This window comes from Pelobates fuscus, chromosome 2, assembly GCF_036172605.1.
Source record: "Pelobates fuscus isolate aPelFus1 chromosome 2, aPelFus1.pri, whole genome shotgun sequence".
Classification (NCBI taxonomy): Eukaryota; Metazoa; Chordata; class Amphibia; order Anura; family Pelobatidae; genus Pelobates; species Pelobates fuscus.
Genome location: NC_086318.1, coordinates 222,087,400 through 222,108,103, shown reverse-complemented (window position 1 = coordinate 222,108,103; position 20,704 = coordinate 222,087,400). Strand labels below are relative to the sequence as shown.

The 20,704-nt window shown below is 40.0% G+C and overlaps 1 protein-coding gene across 1 annotated transcript in view; it reads right to left on the bottom strand.

Moving 5' to 3' along the window:
- The window catches only part of SMYD3 (SET and MYND domain containing 3), an 839,309-nt gene that overhangs the window by 703,584 nt on the left and 115,021 nt on the right, over positions 1-20,704 (bottom strand). The window contains exon 2 of the mRNA XM_063443201.1: positions 16,790-16,853. Coding sequence (XP_063299271.1) covers positions 16,790-16,853 — 64 coding nt within the window. The remainder of the gene's footprint in view (positions 1-16,789; positions 16,854-20,704) is intronic.

Sequence of the window (20,704 nt, the reverse complement as noted above, 5' to 3'; positions counted from 1 at the left end):
CGACCACACAAAAGACTCTATCGCATTAATTTTTGACCACTTTTGGGCCAAGTTAGCGGCACACTTACACAGCCTGACACACCAAACCAAACCCCACCCGCGAAGGTCAGAGCCGTCGGCAGAAGGAGGACAGGGGATACTCACCAGGGCAACTCGATGGCCCCTATTCTAAACCCCCACGTCAAGGACCCTCCCGGACCGGGAGCAACACTGGGCATGACCCAGAAGTGCCAGCCACACTGGCGGAGAGTGATACGGCGAATACGTAAGCGACCAGCTAAACACCTCCGAACCACCCCACAAGGGGCGAACCTGGGCCACAAAGGCTCCCAGGCTCGTGGCCTACGAGCACCAGCCTCCACATGGTTCCGGGGCAAGGGAGGACCCCCACCCCCAGAACAGCAGGGCTCTACCCAGCGGAGACAGACTCCAGGCGCAAGACCCGAGCCCAGACTGTACCCGACACTCAGCGGTTACCAGACCCGCAGCAGCAGCAGCACAGCACTCCGGGTGCATACCGGAGGAGGGCATCCTACCGCACACCGCATCTGCACGGCCAACCATCCACATGGACCGAGCATACAGAGGAGCCTCAGCCCAACGATGCCTCACCTGATCATGCTGGACCCGACCGAAGAAAGGTGCTCATACTGGTTGCGGGACTTTGTAAATCGAAGGGCGGGCATAGGTTGAAAATGCCGCAGCCGCAAGAACTTACAAGCCATCCACCTCACCCACAACAAGCATAATCACAAATGGACGCTATCCTGACTCTTAAAGTTATATGTGTTGTAGCCGTTCACTCTAGACAGTAGATATGTGAATATACCTCTCGAAATACATTAATCTTTATTGCATACTCTTTGCCTCATATCCTTATGCTTAGTGATACTTCACCGCACTTGTAGAGAGATGGGTCAATACACCATTAGAAATGCTTACCGTACACACCACAAGTGGCATTATCCCCGCTCATTCCTCACCCATGCACACATGTAACAACACGCTACCTGCCACATATGCATAGAGAGCAGCCTACTAGGTGATGACCTGTTACCTTAACACAGACAAGAATTCACTGAATATGGCACACCTGCCTCAGTCCACCCTAAGAATAACTAAACACCATACACAGCACTGCTGCCCTCGCACGCAAAGCTGAAGCCCAGAGCTGAGACCTCACTCCCATAACATTCAGGCTCTCCACACAGCGCATCATGCACCACCTCAAACTGATAGAGCCTCCTACATCGCTTGTTAATTCATCTTAAACATACAAGTTAGCATGTTACACAACACGACTATAACTACTTCTTTATCTTGCAATACTTCTTGTTTAATTCATGTTCCTACTCGACAAAAAAAAAAGTGCAGCACCTCTTGACTATATATACCAATTGTTTGCAATAATATTGTATACTAAACGTGTCACCGATTAGGCTTGTAATCATCTCTGCATTTAAAAATAAAGAATAAAAAAAAAAAAAAAACATGCCTTACCATCAAGACCTTCTGCAATATCACTAATAAAAATATTAAAGAGAATGGGTCCAAGTACAGATCCCTGAGGTACCCCACTGGTGACAAGCCCAAGCTTTGAATATACTCCACTGACTACAACCCTATGTTGCCTGTCACTCAGTCACTGCCTTACCCATTCAACAATATTGGAATCCGAACTTAAAGATTGCAATTTATTGATGACTCTATAATAGTATAGAATTGGACAGTGACATATCAGGCACATGATCTATACACCATAACGGCTTCATGAAGCTAAAGATATTTTGTTTTTTTATAGTATCCTGGAAGCAGTCTGTGTGGTTTAGTACTGGTTTTTTTTAAGACACGGATACTTGCACAGACAGTAGGATTAAATCTTCCCTCACTATTTCTTACTCCATGGAGCCTTCATATGCACATATTCCCTAAACCCTCAGCAGTGGTTATTAGATCGAGCCAATGTTTTTGATATAAATGCTGAGGATCACAGCATAGCCTATAAATAGAAGCAATGATGAAAATTCTGCAACCAATATTTATTACATGTCTGTATTGTTTACCATTCGCTTAATCAGATTTATGCTTGCAACTCGTTAACAAATGTACACAGACTATTGTACATACTGCAGAATATCAATATTCCAGCTATTCTCTTTTACTACGACAGGTTTTATCTATGTGTGTAAATACACTAAATTATGAGAATACTATATCTGCCTTATTTACGTGATAAGGCTATTACTGACATAGATTTACAAATGAAGGTGACTGACAGAAATAATTACATGTGGGAACCGTTCCCATTCACCCAAGGCAATTTGTTTACCTTTAAGTCAATTAGTTCAAGGAAAACATAATGCCATTAAACACGTTTTTTTGTTTTTTTTTACCTGAAGAACATCACAGATAACTGACATATTCGTTCACACGGGATCTAAATAGAGGGATAAAGCGGAGATGAAAACTGAAGTGGATGGCTTTACAGGGGATTTTCTTGTCTTCTAGTTAGAAGAGAGAATTAAGGTTTCTCTTCACTTTGTTACATCCCAAATAGTTCAGTCTAAGCATGTAAGAAACACTAATCCCTTCAGAGCCATTTAGACAAACAGTGATGTTGCACAATGGGTTATAGAGCTCTCTAGTGCCAAGGTAATTTTAAGATCCTCCACAAGCCCTGCAGACCAGCTTCCATCATAATATGCTTTATACCAGAAACTGTAAGTAGTTATAAAGGGAAGTTATCATCAAATGGCAAATACATTGATGTCAGTCTTCATCTGTAGCTCCCTTTCAATCATTCTCAACGAGTCATGTAATATTTTCTCTGTGATTCTTATTTAACACAAATAAATAAAGGGTAAATAATTAAATATGGTACTTTGGTACACAATAAGAGAGTATCGAGGAGTAAGAGACAAATTTGTATGGATAGTGGTACACTCAATAGGCTCCAAGAAGCTTTTAACCCACTTGTTAAATTACAAACAGAATAAAATTTGTTGCATATCGAACGGGCACGGCTAGATTTCCATTTAGATAGAGTAAGCCCCTGCCTACAGCATGATCGGGACAGCTATTCTGCCTGCTAAAAGCCCCTCCCTACGTCCTTCCTGTTGTCTGTGGCTTGCTCACTGGAACAGAGGCTGCTGGACTCTGGGATCACTGTATTCAGTTTGAGAGAGCATGAACTGTGTATTGTCCCTCAAGGTCAACACAACAATCCCGGAGGTAGGGCCAGTGCAAGACTATATTGCACCCTAGGCAAGAAATTCTACTCGCACCCCAGCCCTTCACCCAAAACAAAAATTGACAACTTTGTGTATCTCTTTCTTCCTCCAACCCCTTCAGGTAGGGGATACAGAAGCTCCTTTACCCCAGTCCGAGGCTCATCATTACAGCATGCTGTGACCGGCAGGAGGGAAGCACTGTGCTATGCACTCCCCTCCTGCTTGTCACCCATAGACTGCTGCACCCCGCATGCCGGTGCGTCCTAGGCAGCCGCCTAATCTGCTTAGTGGTTGCGCCAGCCCTGCCTGGAGAACTGGCCAGAAGAAGGGAGAGGACTAGGACAAATATAACAACTCAGAAATGACAGGTGCACATACAATTACACAAACTGCCACTAAGACTGTAGCTACATTGCTATATTTAATGCTCCCCAGTCTGTTACACACACATACACTACTGCTCACACTACTATATACATACTCCTAACCACACTGCCACACAAACACACTACTACACATACTGCTGCACAAACTACTACCCATACTGTTAGCCCGACACACACACACTGTTGCGTACACACTACTACACACAATGTTATCCAATCACTGCTATACAAACACTTTTATGCATGCTGTGACACACTCAACACAAACTCACACTGATACACACAAATACAGAGGCATGCATTTAGACATATACACACATATTTACTCTATATGTGAGAGTGTATATACAATATTTTTTATCATATTTTCAAGAACAGTTTATTTTATTTTATTTTATTTTATTAGTTTATAGGGGAGTATGCTTTAAAATTCTGTAATGTAAAGTCAGCCCTGACAATAGGTCAGGTAATGGTAATTTATAAATGTTTTTAGCTGTTCTGTTGGCACATAGTCTGTGATAGTCTGCAAAGCTCTATGTGTCATGAGTCTTTATTTCTGCACTGCACATCATAGTTGATGATCGCAATCTCTGCAACATATGCGGTGATTCATCATCTTCTTTCAAAGCAGCGTATGTGACAGTCTATTCCAGCAACTGTGATTTTGTCCCCTCGATACCACACTTTACTTTTCCTTTGCTGCTGCTCCAACCCAAACATTTGTATTTCTTTATTTCCTTTTCAACTTTATATATATGTGCAGAATTCATTCCTTTTCTAAAATTTCTACTCTCAACCTTATATCATTGTCTTACCAATGTCTTATCTCCTTACTGCATTTAACCTCAAAGTACCTGATCAGGCTTGAATTTATCAGAGTTAAATTCTTCCATGGTCCCCTTTAACCTGGTTTGCATTCTCAACATTGTGGGGATATTTATGGGATAATAATAGTAAACAGTTGAGAATTGCCCACTATTTCAATTCTCAGATCCCAAAGATCGTTATCGTGTAAGTGAAATAAATGTATTCCATATAAATAAAATCACAATTTGGTATAAAAATAAATACAATTTATTGTGACAAATTAAATAATAATAATAATAAGTAACATGCGTGACAATAATCAATGAATATTTAGTATAACATGATATGCAATTCAATGGCAATACAAAAACATTTTTCAATGGTTAACAGCCTTAATTGTCAAGACAAGATTTATGACTGTCTTTCACAGAGACAAAGAAAAAGTTTCACACAGTTTGCAGCATAAAGCCATAAAACTTTAGCTGACAGTTAGAATAACCCTTTCAATGCTGGCTAAACCTCCTAGGTAATTAAGATCTATTCTCATGTAATTTTAAATAAAATAACATTTAAACCAGCTCATTAGTCATTTCCTGGAACCATCCAATAAGAGTAATCTACCATGGTCTATAAGCACAATTTTAACTTGCCTAAACAGATATTTTATCTTATTTTAGAGCAAATCAATACACCTGGATAAATATCACGATATGCTAACATGTCACATAAATACATACTTATTCTAATTCCATCTGCAGCATGGAATGGTTATAAATATATACTTCTTAGTTAACTAAGATTTCTAAATATCGAAATCTGATCGTGATTTATCCAGCCATACATCATGCTATTAGAAAATTTTTATTAATTTATATTAATTAAATGAAACCAGTATATTTACCAGTTAAAGAGGTGTTCTCATCAGATGTTCTCAGGTAGCTAAGTGTCAAGGAATGTTTCTTTCTCTGCTTTTCTTTGTCTTGCTTTGCATCCTTCTGCCTCCTTTTGCTTTCTCTGCATACCTCTCTCTTCCCTTTGTCTTAACTTTTTAAAGGAAAATTCACTAGGTGATAGACCAATAGAAACACTGAAGGTGTGGTTACCTTCCAGATAACAATTTAAGTATTTGGTCTATAGAGGGCAGTCTCGTCCCACTAAACATACTGTCAATCCCCCTTTCTCATTTCTTATCAACAGGTTTGTATATACTAAGCATTCCTTAGCTTCTGGCAAAGTGGTTAGTTTTACAGAAAGGATAGAAATCTTGTGTCTTTTGTTAACTTGAAGATAACAAAATGGAGTCTGCTCTGTTCAGAATGATTCGGGCAATATACACTTTAAATTCTATCATAGCACAAAATATCTGCCGATATAAATACCCTGACAACATTCAACTGAAACTGTGATGACCGAAGTGGCCTGCAATGCTATTATATCACGTCGCAGCCACTACTCTGCTAATACACACTAATTCTTCTGCAACTTCTGATACTGAAAAACTCATGTCTTTTGGATCTCAGTTTGCTTCGGTTTACCAAATTTTCACACATAAAGAGCATAATAAATATAATTGGTTATATAAAATATCATGATACACCGTTTGAAAAATGCAAGGGAAAATAGGTGATACAGTCCAAAATTAAATGAATACAGAGTTACTCCAAGCATCATGAAAACTTCAGTGTTTTAAGTGGTCATGGTGTATGAAGTCTCTGTTTGCAATATTTCATTATGAAACACATACGCATAAATTTTATATTGCTGCCAGAGGTCTAACTTAACCTCTAGCAGAACCATATGCCAAGCCAGAATGAAATGCTGACTAATGTCAATTCCATACCTTCTAAGCAATAATACTCACAGTAATGTGTCTGTAGTTGTAAGTGAAATTGTCTGTAGTGAGCTTTTGTGTGTCAGAGTTCTTGTGACTGTATGTGTGTTTGGGCCAGTGAGCTAGTTTGTGTCAGTGGGATTGTGTGTGTTGGGTTATATGGCTGGAACATTATAATGCCACACCAATTTGGAGCAAATGGAGGCATGGTACGTGTGATGTAATGCCATTAATGGAGCATATGGACAGAAAAATATTGTTTGCCTAAGACAGAAAAAATCCTTGCACCGGCCCTGCTAAAGGGTTAATGAGGCATTCCCATCCTTCATTAACAAAATATATATATATATATATATATATTTTTTTAATTCTTTATTTTGTTTGTGCATATGATTAACAATCATGTTTGCCGTGCCACAATAGCTGGAGCAAACTGGACTGTATACATAAGAAAACATCATTATGGCATTTAAAACATTGCACATTTTTAAGTAAGTAATCAGGATGAACAAATATAGCATGTCACTGTGGAATATGTGGTTATAATAGATTAATTAGTGGGTAAACTTGCAAGGCAGATTGCGCTTAGTGGTATATGCTAGCTATCATCCTTGCTATTTGTTCTACTCCTTGTTGATGGTAGAAATGTATAGCACAATGTGTGATGAGAGACAGAGAATGAAATATTGCAATACTAATAAGATATCAACATTGTGAAGGTTACCAATTCGCTTGCGTGATGTGTGTAGCAGTAGCTGCTAGCAGTTGTTACTCTCGTGAACTATGTTCGCTGGGTGTGTGTTTTCCGAACGCTAGTGTGCTAGTCTGCAAAATGTGAGTTAAGAGGTACATGGTCACATGTTTAGTGTTTGCTAGTCAAACGGGTAACCGCCTGGATACACTATGGAGGCATATACATAGCAAGTACATTTTGTTTAGTCACTTCAGCTTAGTCAGTGAGCTCGATAGGAAACAAAACACAAAAAGAAAAAGCAGTGAATATCTAAAAGGAAATCATAGTAGGTTATCCAAAGCAAGTGTAGTCGCCCTGGGGCTTGTTGTTAAAGCATAGTACATGTCAAACACGCACTTCACCATCCGCTCCTTCCCCTCATTGACACCTCTCCCAGACCGCGCCGGGCGGGCCTGAGTCAAGGAGTCACTTTTTCCAAGCCTGTTGCTGCAGTCGCTGAAAGCCGTCTTGATGTCTGGAATCGATAGGTAGCCCAAATCCCTGGTGCACGTGAGTGTCGCTGGTGAGGGAGAGCCGGCTTAAGGACTGTGCCATCAAGGTTGTTGCTCGGGTTGCGCCGTCCGTCCGTGTCTACACCTCGGCCGTATCGCCCGAGGGACACACATCCGGGGTTGCTCCCTGCCTCGTTCTCTAGTAAGTCGGCATTATTGTTTTAAAAAGTGTCCGCACGTTATTGACAGGCGGTAATGCTCCTGGTCGCGCACATGGTTAACGTGCGGCGGCCATCTTGAGGACCCCTGCTCTGCAAGCTCTCTTCGATGGGGTGGTTGTTTAGGCCCTGTTGGTATATCCGTAGCGGCCCACGGGGACCGGGATAACCCCCCCGGTCCAGAGGGGGGGGGAAGGCAAGACGCCGGCCGGAGACCCGGGAGAGCGGCCGTCTCTGCCCGGCTCAAGCTCCAGCGAGCTTCGGGCCTCGTCGGGTTACTTTGGGCGCCAGTTAGGGTCATGAGAGGTATCCCCGTGTGCCCCATCAGTTGGGGGTCCCGGTGGGCACCAGTATGGACCTGTGGTTGCCTTTGGCTCCTAGTTGGCTCCGATTCTTCAGGCCCTGAAGCGGGAGCTCAGACAGAGCACGTCTGATCCCGCCGGCGGTCAGGCCCCGCCCCCAACAAAATATATTTTAAAAGATATTTTGTTAATTAAATTTAGATTAACTAAATTTGTTCCACAAAAGATTTTAAATAAACCAAAAATAGCAGAAACATTATAAACAAATCTGGATAAAAATCAATCCAGTCAAACTTTCTGTGCATGTCTAATATCTTTGCTTGCTCTTAGGCCTAAATCTCCATAAGGATAAAGCCAACCATGTTGGCACTAACTGTTAAGATGATATACTGGGAGGAATTGAAAACTCTATGGAAGACTGAAAAATCTATGAATTTGGGGAGTCACGTATTGTCCTAGACGTACATTTAATTTCTAATGCAAAAATAGTAAGTTAAGTGCTCATAGTATATAGTTGTGATTCCGTTAGGTAGCACAGCAACCCAAACCAGGGTCTCTTTTCTCTGGTTCACAGAGATATAGTTGAGGGGTAGGTGGGTGTAGAGCCTCTAATGTCCTTAGCTGTGGTATATGAAACAATAAGAATGGTAGAGAGCAAAATCTGACTTGTTTATTGTCAAACTATTTTTGAGCATTGTATAATATAAGCCCACATATTTATCAAAATGGAATGAATGAAATGAAAAGTAAACCTCAAAGTGTAAAATAATTACTAATGACAAATCTTTAACAGTCTAGGTGAAACGCCCCTGTTGTTTTAACCCTACAATGTAAAACATGCTGTTTTATAGAATCAGCAATGTATTCATTGCCGGCTTAACTGTTTTCCAGACAACCACTAGAGGCGATTCCATTGCAATAGCCAAGTTAGATTTGGTAATTCAATCAAACGCTTCTCAGAGAGGACATACTTGAAAACGAGAGAAAGCTCAATGTATTCTTCCTGGTAAAATATTTTATAAATGAATAAAGAAAAAAATATTTGACTGGTTCTCTCACTAAGAACATTAGATTGGCATGGCACAGCATTTTACTCTACATGCACACACAAGCCTCGCAGTGTTTTTCTATACGGAAGCATTCTATTGGTTGAGATAATCAATCATGATGTCAGCTGGGGACGCAGGGCAGTCGTGGTGAGACCAGGGCGCCATGGGATATAAGGTAAGTAAAGTTTCCCTTTTAAACTCTTACATGTTCGGATTCCTAACACTATAGTGTTCCTTTAAGTCTCAAAATAAGAAACAATTAGAATACACAAAGCAAACCACATTCCCATAACCAACAAAAGTCAAGTGTACATTGATTGTTCATTTTAGGTCAACCATACTGTTAGCTGAAATACATAACCATAGCATGACAAGTAAAATCATGCATTCATTACAATGTACATAATAACTTTTCAAACTCCTCCACAGAGCCTGGAGCTATATTGAGTTAATATATATGTACCATGGTAATGCTTGCAACATAAGAAGTTTATATAACATAAATTAACAATTGGCAAATACTTGAGACTGTCATATTATTTTCTTAGAAGACTGTTTAAGCAAAATCTATCGTTATGAGAAGCGAGTAGATTCACTCAATGACTTTGTGAATGCCTAACTTTATATTCTACAACCACAGTACTATTAATTAATCTGTTAAATTCTGCTGCATTTAGTGGCAGTTTTCAAACACTGAAGGTAGGAACAAGTTGTTCTCATATTTTACACGTATTTTTATTTTTTATTTCTGTTAGTGAACTTAGTGAACGGATTATTATATGGAAAAAAAAATTAAGGTGAAAATTGTCCCTTTGGTACTGTCACTTTTCTGGGAATGACCGTTCCATGTTCCCTTGCCCCAGTAAAGAGTGGAGGCATTTGTTTGGTGAATTTATTGAAACAATTGTGGTGGTGAAAGGTGCATTGGAGTAAAACAAATACTCACCTCTAGAGAACATGAGTGCTGTACTCTAAGCACTGCAGTTGAGGATTTACATGCCACACAGGGACAGCTAGACATGACTTGTAACACAAAAATTACAACTACTGACAATTTGAATAAAATAGAAACACATTATGGTTATTGGGTTAAACAAAACCAATAGTAGTGACCGTGCAATTTTAAATAGTCAGAAAGTCAATTCGAACGATAACTTGCTGAACTCCCTCAAAGGTTCAACTGAAGGTTTTCAAACATATCGAAAATACAAAAAGGTTCGATTGCAGTGCATTATTTTCTATAATCATGGTTCTAAGCTGCAACTACATATAATGTCCTAAATGCACATGCACATTTCCCAAAGCCACTGGCTCTAGGTTTGTGCAACTGTGCCTTTCAGGATGGCAACCATCTACTCCACGTCCATATAAAAGAACGGAAACCACAAAGGAGAGATGTCTGCATTTGTCCAACTCCGTGCAAACTGTTAGTCAATTTAAAAAAACAAGATCTGGCTTATAATTTCTTTATATTTCAAAGCATTGAGAAAGCAATGCTGCCTCCTAGAGGTTGAGGAATTCTTTGCAAGCTTGACTATCAAGAGACCAAATTAAGTGTATTTGAAAATCAATTTGGTGCCATACTTTGTCCCATAATTACTATTTTATATCAAAATTAGAATCTATATTCTTATTTTACAGGGCAACTGTTAATATCTACTTATTCCTATATTTAGCAAATTAGAATTTGTGAAGTGTGAAAAGTAATATTAAACGTAGAAATCCTTTTATCCTGGAACTGGATGCTTCCGTCGTAGCACCTTGCCAATCATTGTTATAAGCTCTGTCCTTTGCACCTGGCAACCAGCATAGAGAAAATTATATAAGATATATAAGACCTGGCTCTGCAATGCATTACCACTGTAGGCTTCAGAGTAGTCCTGTTCGGTTTAATTGACCATGCTTTTCACAAACCCATCCAGATGTGGTTAATATTATCACAATAATGGTAATCTAAAACACCCAATGTTAAATGAAATATCTCTTATGTCAAGCAGCCAAACTGCAGCAGTATGACAAGCAATAATTAATTATTTTAAAGATCACTCCAAACTCCTACAGCAATCAATTTACTGGAGTACTCAAGGAGTTTATAGAGTATCACCTGTCATTATAAAATTGCATAACAATAAATCTGCACTTTTATAAAGTTCCTAGGCTGCATCCACCTGGCAGTCGATCAAACAGATCTAAACCTCCCAGGGAAGAGGGGAGCTACAGCAAAGGTGCAGCAATGGCTTTTTTCCACGGGAACATTGGCCCAGAAACCTAAATCTAACATAGAACATTCCAGCGTTATAAGTAATAAGTAAATGTACTTTTTTAATTCATTCAATCCCATTCCCTTGATAAACATCAGAGAAATTACACCCATATCCTATACACCCACATGCCAGGGGTCAGCAATCTTTTTCCGCATGTCAGGTAATGGATGGAGGGATGAATTCTTACTTCCATTGCCTATTTTCTTTTGCAGTGTCCCCTAAAGTATTCCTTTCTCTCAATTCTCACTTCCATCGTGACGCCCCCTACCCCCAGTGACCCACTTATCTCAATTCTCACTTCCATTGCCCCTTTTTTCCCATTGTCCCCTAAAGTTGACCCTTCTGTCTCTTCTCACGTATATATTGCCTCTCTTCTTTTGCAGCATCCCCCAGTTTGACATCTTACCTGGGGTCTGCCAGTTCACTGCCCCCGCATCCCTTAATCCCTATAGAGAGCTAGAAGATCAGGAGCTTCTGGCTCTCAATAGGAAGTAGTGGAAGGGGTAGCAGTAGCCAGCGAACCCTAGGTAAGAAGTCAAATCATTCTAAAATGGCTTAAAGGAGCACTGTAGGGTCAGGAACACAAACATATATTCCTGACCCTATAGGGTTAAAACCCCTATCTAGCCCCCTTGGCCTCCATAAAGGTAGTAAAATCTTACTTGTATTCAAGTCTGAAGCTGCTGCCTCTGCCTGTGAACTTCCTCTGACATCATCAGAAGTGGTGGCCTGATCCAATCACAGTGCTTCCCCATAGGATTGGCTGAGACTGACAAGGAGGCAGATCAGGGGCAGAGCCAGCACAATTCAGACACAGCCCTGGCCAATCAACATCTCCTCATAGAGATGAATTGAATCAATGAATCTCTATTATTATTATTATTATTATGTTATTTATTTAGCGCCATCAAATTCTGCAGCACTTCACAATGGGTAGACGAACAGACATGTAGTTGTAACCAGACAAGTTGGACACACAGGAACAGAGGGGTTGAGGACCCTGCTCAATGAACTTACATGCTAGAGGGAGTGGGGTAAAATGACACAAAAAGGTAAGGATAGTATTAGACTAGTGACAGTTGCAGAAGAGGAATCAGTCGGGAGCTATTAACAGTTTAATTGATACGCTTTTATGAAGAAGTGGGTTTTTAATGATTTTTTGAAGGAGTGGAGACTGGGTGAGCATCTAACGGAGGAGGGAAGCGAGTTCCACAGGAACGGTGCAGCCCTCAAGAAATCTTGAAGGAGAGCATCATAGGTGGGAATACGGACCGAAGATAGACGTAAGTCTTCAGCAGATCGTAAGAGCCTAGACAGGACATACTTGTGTATAAGGGAGGATAGATAGGTGGGAGCAGCATATGTAGAGATTTGAAAGCAAGAACCAGAATTTTAAATTGAGCTCTATATCTTATAGGAAGCCAATGTAGAGACTGACAGAAGGGTGAGGCGTGTGAGGTGCGGGCGGACAGGAATATGAGCCTCGCCCCCACATTCATTATGGACTGTAATGGCGCAAGTTGGGAGCACGTAAGACCACTGAGAAGCGGATTACAGTAGTCAAGGCGAGAAAGGACAGTGGAATGGACCAACACCTTAGTCGCATCTGGTGTTAAGTAGGGGACAGATGCACGCAAGGTTTTTGAGATGGAAATAACAGGATTTTGCGATAGACTGAACATGAGGTTTGAAGGAGAGGTCCAAGAACACCTAGGCAGCGAACACCATTGACTTGGAGGGAGACAGACACAGGAGTAACGACACTTGAGGGAGGAAAAAACAGAATTTCAGTTTTGGTCAAGTTTAGTCTATGAGGACAGTTCAGTGTCTGCATGCAGAGGGAGGAAATACTGAATGTTTGGATGCATTTTAGGCAGCCATGACCCAGGAAGGATCTGTAACAGCCATCTGAGGAGTGGCCAGTGAAGTTATCACTAGGCTGTAATGTAAACACTGCATTTTCTCTGAAGAAACAGTGGTTACAGCAAAAAGCCTGAAGGTAATGATTCTACTCACCAGAACAAATTCAATAAGCTGTAGTTGATCTGGTAACTATAGTGTCCCTTTAAGTCCTTTAACCCCTTAAGGACACATGACATGTCATGATTCCCTTTTATTCAAGAAGCTTGGTCCTTAAGGGGTTAAGTGGTGAGGAGGAGCATGAGGTTACTCCTGGAACCATAATCATTACAGTATGATGTAGTTATAGTGCTTTGAGTGTTAAAAGTAGTAACTGCCATATTTGGGGCCCCGTTGTAACAGACCTAGTTTTGTCTAGTAGGTATTGTGACAAATTACTTAGTTAGGAATAAGCAAGATTAGTAACAAAAAGCAAAAAAACAGAACAGTAATGCAAGGCCAACTGTATGCAAGACAAACTGCAAAGACAACTTTCCTTGGGATGTGCCTTGCAATTCACACAAACTGTGCAAGACATCTCATTTTTTGTTATTGGCAGCCTTCTTACTGCAGTACGGCAGGCTGCCAAGTAAGCCACAGTTGATAAAGCCTCATGCAGGGCCAAGCCACCATAGTGGTGGAGGAGCTAGTGAGGAACCAAGACAGGAAAATTAATAAGTGGGACAGAAAACTTCCACAAATAGATCTTAGTGCTTCATTGACTCTGTGAAAACAGTTTGCGTGGGAAATAAAAAGTGAAGACAGAAATGAAATTTAATTAAAATGTAATCTTATTCTACATGTTCATGGGGAGGGGGTTGTCCAGTTCCTATAGTTCCGACTGCTTTTTATGTTCAAGTGCCTCTCTGAGTTCAACTGCTGCTTCACACACAACTAAAGCTTGAGAACCACTGCTCGATAAGAGCTCTTCATAAGTCAGACAGTGCCATAATAGAACATGCCTATTTTTGTAAGACAAATTATCTTTCCCATAACATTTTCAGCCATACTCTGAAATATTGAGGATATTATTTGCAAAGTGGATCAAATGCAGAGGACAAAAACAGATTAAGAAATAAAAAAAATTAAAAAAAAGAAGTATTAAGGAAACTTAAAAATAGCTAAAAGTTGTGTTGGATGAAAAGTTGTAAAATAAATGGTTCCATGGATTTTTCACCTCTATTTGTAATGCATTTGCAAAGCCATGTGAGTTATTCTGAAAGGTCACAAACACTCAGTAATCCATTTGCCATTTAATTCAAAGCTGCCAGTGACTGCCATATGCTTTTTTCAATAATTCCCATGATATAATTTCTATTGAAAAATAGTTCACCAACTTAAACAGAAACCCCATTCATACAGGCTATTGATTAAAATGAGAAAATGCATTTATTAAATATGAATAGTTACGGGGTAGGGCCGAGCCGCCATGCTGACCGGGCGCATGAAGGAGAGGCTCCTGAGTGATTCTGTCATCCATGCTGAAAATCGCAGCTTAGACATGCAATACACCCCAAAATCTTACCTGAAGCTGATACGAGCCATGAAGAGTATAACCCCGCAGCACAGCTGAATGCCCGGGAGATTTAACCTCCTCAGAGATTCCGAGGTAGGCTATGGGGAGCATCGGACCAGAAGGTGTAAGATGTGGATCCAAGCCATGATTTAGGGCAGCAGGAGCGGTAATAATTCAACTCACACGTATGCTGGGACTAAAAATCACACCAAGATGGTGGCGGGAACATAGCATGTCTCCTTAATGTCTATCTTAGACCAGTTAACAGTGAAGCATTATCCAGACTAGTCATGCTGCCAGAGCGTACAGCCACTCAATCGTGCACCTCATTAAGTTGCATCAAAGTTAATCTGCCTGTAATGTCCACCATGTCATGCATGCTGATGTTATTGCTTTTTACTCTGGAGACTTACAGTTAGACGCGTGTGCCTAGCTTGCTTATGCTCATTTAAAAAAAAAAAAAAAAAAAATGTGCCAATGCTTTCATGCCATCTATGTGAAAAACCTTGCTTTAATGGGATTGTACTATGCTGTTGTGGCATCGTCAGCTCTTATGTTATCTTATGCACAATAAAGAAAATAAAGGATTTTACAGAAAAATATGAATAGTTACGGATTTTATATTTGGAGGGCTTATTATACATTATTCATGTATGGCTTTTTTCCCCGTCTCATGATTTTTAAGTGACATTCATGGTTATGGGTTCAGAACGTGGCACTGTCCCCTAATTCTGTTTGAATTTATTGTCAAGATGTTTGGCACAAACCAATGGTCCCCTCAAAGACCGGTCATGCAGCTCTGCATTAGACATGTGCAATTCGTTTTGGTCCGAATGTAAATTCGGACGAATTTCGGGCAATTCGGACATTCTGGTACATCCGAATGTACGAATAGATGAATTGCCGAAGTCACAAATTTCTGAAATTACCGAATTTCCGAAGTGTCGAAGCACAGTATTGCCTAAGAACTAATATACTTACCCAGTGAAAGAATTAAGAATGTTACTCTGTATACAATTTTAAATAAAAAGTATACAAACATAGCCAGGATTCAGCTGTAAGCATTTGCAACACTTACAAAATTCAAGTAACATACATTCATATAAAATGTAAGTTACTTAGCCAGTCAATGTAATGACAGGAATGAATAAGTAGATAACTCCCTAATTCCCACAGTATAAGGGAGCTAACTACTAAAAGGTTGAAATACCTAAATTGGTCTTTCTGCCAAATTTACTAATACTAAGTAAAGATTGCTTAGTATTAGTAAATTTTGCCCCTACTCGCTATACGGGGGCCTAAATGGGGGGCCCTAAATAAAAAATTGACCCCCCCCCCAGGCGACTAGGGGTCCCCAAACCCCTAGTCACCCCTCTCCCCAAAAAAACAACTAACCCCTACCTACCCCCCTCACCCTAAAATAATGGCTGAGCTCTGCAGGGCGGGGGAAGGCTTATAAAGGGACACTCCCCTGCCCAAATACAAAATAAATAAAATAATACTGTTTAGTAGATACACCCCCAATGAAAACATGCATGCTTAATGATGGAATGACTCACAAGTACAATCTAATATTTTTTGGCATTTCTGAGATAATTTGGTGGTGTGGCTACACACGTGAACAGAATATTATTTCCTGTTCACACTATCTTTTTTTTATCATTGGGGTTATATCTAAAAACAGCTTTCAAAACATGCAGTTCTCTTGCCTGCTTCCTTTGCCAGCCATCCCCTACTAAACCTACTCAGAGTTTATGGGGCAGTCCAATCACAGACTTCCCAATGCAGCTCAATGAGAAGTATTTGCAAGGCAGGTGCTTTAAGCAATTGCTGCCTCCTGAGTTTAGCTCCACTGAGCTTACCAAACCAGGAAGTAACAGGACTGGTTTTCTGCATGAAAGTCTGGGGGTGTAACCTGGTTAATTTATAAAAGTGTAAATTTCTATTGAAATCAGAGAGGACAAGCTAAAGTACTTCAGGGGTCTGGAGTTTTCCTTTAAGTGAAATATGTTTTTGCTTGATAAATAAAAGTGATTATTAATAATAATAATAATAATATTAATAGTAGTGTACAAAAAGTCCACTAAGTAGTGGTTTATTACCTGGCACCTTACATCACAATATCTGGCAAACTTGCACTGGGAACATCGCAGAAGCTTTGTGCCCCTGAAAGAAATAAAATAATATTAGTAGGAATCATAAAAAGAACATATCCAGTGTAATTTTGCCAATATTATAGAATATTAATGACAATTATTTGTTGAAAAAATGTATTCATTTATTGATCTACTGACTAAATATCCATAGTAATTTGCTGATATATTAGAATATTAATGACAATTATTTGTTGAAAAAAATGTATTCATTCATTGATCTACTGATTAAATATTGACAATCCTAGTAAAACAGACTGAATGATATGCTCTTGTATACATTTTTACAAAAGAAACATTTTTATAGCACATTACTCACTTAAAAGAAAACTACAGTGTTAGAAATACAAAGCTGTATTCCTAATACTATAGTGCACTCTGCCCCCCCCCCCCCCCCCCCACCTCTGTTATGCCTCCCCACCACCCCTCCCCATACCACATAAATGTTTACATTGCAGGACTAAGGAGGGCATGGACGCTGCACCCAGATCACTTTAATGAGATGAAGTGGTCTGGGATCCTAAAGTGTCCCTTTAAACCACCTTGAAGACGTGGCTTGTAAGGTTACTTTAAAGCTTTAGACTGTGATGGGCTTAGCAAGCCAGAGTGCTTTATGTTTTAAGTGTAAATTTTCATGAATTCAAAATCAAAGTTTAGCCCACAATACCTGGACTGCGTACACTCAACAGTGTTGTCATTTCAACTATTTTGGCCTACAAATCTAAAATTTGAGTGAAATCCTGGACAATTCACACTAGAATAAAAAAAATTGAAGAAACACTATAGGGTCAGGAACACAAACATGCATGTCTGACTTTATAGTGTTAAGAACACCATCTAGTCCCCCTGGTTCCCCCTTGTCCCCCTAAATATAGTAAAATCTTACGTTTATTTCAGTCTGCTGCTGGCTCTGCCCTTGATCTGGCTCCTTGGTTGACATCATCAGAAGTGATGATCAAAGCCGGTCACAATGCTTTCCCATTGGTTGTCAATGAGGCAGATCAGGGGCACAGCCAGCGCAAGCCAAACACAGTCCTGGCCAATCGGAATCTCTTTATAGAGATGCACTGAATTGAAAGAGTGTGGGGATACTGAATGTCGCAGCATTGCCTCAAAAAGCACCTCTGATAGCCATTTGAGGAGTGTCCAGTAGAGGTATCCCTAGGCTGTAATGTAAGCACTGCATTTTCTCTGAAAAGCCAGCGTTTACTACAAAAAGCCTGAAGGAACTGATTATACTCACCAGAACAAATATAATAAGCTGTAGTTGTTCTGGTGACTACAGTGTTCCTTTACAAAAATAAATTGCTGAATATTACATTATGTAGATCACCAGCATAAAAGCATAAAATAAAAGTTGTAATGATGCCAATACTCCTTATGTTTTAAACAGGCACACAAACTGCTTTATTAGAGAATTGTATATTTTTACCTTTTCTTCATTTAACATTCACAAATACGAACATAACAATAAAAAATGTACACAACTTATAAATAATGTAGAAGTACGGCCATCTCACGCTTGCAGGACTTCTCGCAGGCGGCTCCCTTCCTATGGAATAGCCTGCCTATCGCCATCAGACTCTCCCCTTGTATTCAATCATTTAAGAAGTGCCTTAAAACCCATCTCTTTAGGAAAGCTTATGGCCTCCCAGAGTAACCTCTACCTCACATACCTGTCTCTTGCTCTCTCCTATAGGGCAGCACTCTACTCTCTCCTCCAGCTCTGCTTCACTCCCACCTTATTTGATTGATATTTCCTGTCCTAATGTGTTTTATACTCCACCTCCTATAGACTTGTTTGAGCTTGTTTGAGCAGGGTCCTCTTCAACCTATCGTTCCTGTAAGTTTTCTTGTTATTGTCCTATTTGTAGTTAAATCCCCCCCTCTCATAATATTGTAAACTGCTACGGAATCTGTTGGCGCTATATAAATGGCAGTAATAATAATAATAATAATAAGTACAAATCACAGTGAAAATGTAGTTCATTCTCGTGAGAAAGCATTAGTTAGCTATTAATACAATTGGTGGTAAAACGCTCAAAGCAAATAATTTCTTCATTTGGTGCATTAATGACAAACTAATGACCAATCTGTCACTGATTATTACTTAAAGGATCACTATAGTGTCAGGAAAACAAATCCATTTTCCTGACACTATGTCATCCTTGGGGGACCCTCACCCTCAGGGTCCACCTCCCGTGGCGCTGAAGGGGTTAAAACCCTTTCAGCAGCTTACTTTAATCCAGCGCTTGGCTCCCTCAGCGCTGGTGACCTCTCCTAGCCCGCCGACGTCAGCTCCCAAGTGGAGCGGAATGCACGGCAAGAGCCGCGTGCGCATTCTAACAGTCCATAGGAAATTTCACAATGCAGAAGCGCCTCTAGCTGTAAGAAAGACAGCCACTAGAGGTTGGAGTAACCCTGCTATGACATGTAAGCTGCTATGTTTGCATGTGAAGGGTTAAAACCTGAGGGACCTGGCACCCAGACCACTTCATTGAGCTGAATTGGTCTAGGTGACTATAGTGTCCCTTTAATTATTTCAAGATAAAATGTTAACTAAACTATTATTATTTCTAGCACACTCAAAGCTATGATTATATTACGATATAAATACTACAAGTGAACAAGTGGAATATAGACATTTTTCCTGATCAAACATGACAGCACTTACTCATGGGTTAACTCCTCCCCTCACAGCAAAATAGAACTCTGAAATTGGTATAAATAGATCCTACCCCTTCTAATCAGGCAGTCTTTTTTCCTGTCCTTTACAGCAGTTTGGAAGAAGTCTGCTCAAGCAAGTCTTGATCTTTATATTATGCTCACCAGGCCAATAGTTTTGTAGGAATGATTTTATGGAGGGCGCATTGTGCATAAACAGTCGATTAGAGAAAAAAAGAAACAGGTTCTCTTATAAGTAGCTCTATTTGTATTCGATCAATATTAAAAATGAAGTGTATTTCAAAAGAATAAGAAAAAATAAGAAAGAACTACCGTTCCCATAATGCTTAGTTTCATTTAATCGCGATCATGTTATCTGATAGGGTGCTGATAGTAGAAGGAACACTGCTTTATGACATGTACACCTCAGTCGGTACCACGTGATGCAAATAAAGAATATTGTGTCTGCCGCTTTATTAATCGGCAGATCCTTGTAGCTGAACACACCCTTCTGGCACCAGTGCTACAGTGGAGGGGAGCTTTGATGTGAACCTAATCTACTGATCACAAAAATGTAATTTGGTTCTGCCGTAATAAGGGAAAATACTACTAGGACTATAATGCCTAGGAGCAAAAAAAGGAGGCATGTGCTCATATCATCAATTTTTAATGCGACTTGCATATCCATGGTCAGGGCTGCCATCAGAAATTGTGGGGCCCCTAACACAGCTCAAGGTCTGGGCCCCCGTGTGCCCGCCTCAAAATCCCGCCCACAGGAATACACACACACAGACACAAAAGGACACACACACAGAAAGATACACACATACATATAGACACATACACAGATACAGATACACACACACACACACTGACGTACATACATACTCACATACAAACTGACATACAGACATACATACATACACATAAATACATAATGGCATACATACACATACATACATACAGACATATACACACACACACACACAGATAGATATATACATACACAGATACATACAGACATACACGCATACTGACAGATATATACATACATACACACATACATGCATACTGACAGATATATACATACACACACACATACATACTGACATACATACACACACACACACATACATACATACAGACATATATACATACTGACAAACACACACACATACAGACTGTCAGGATCGGGACAGG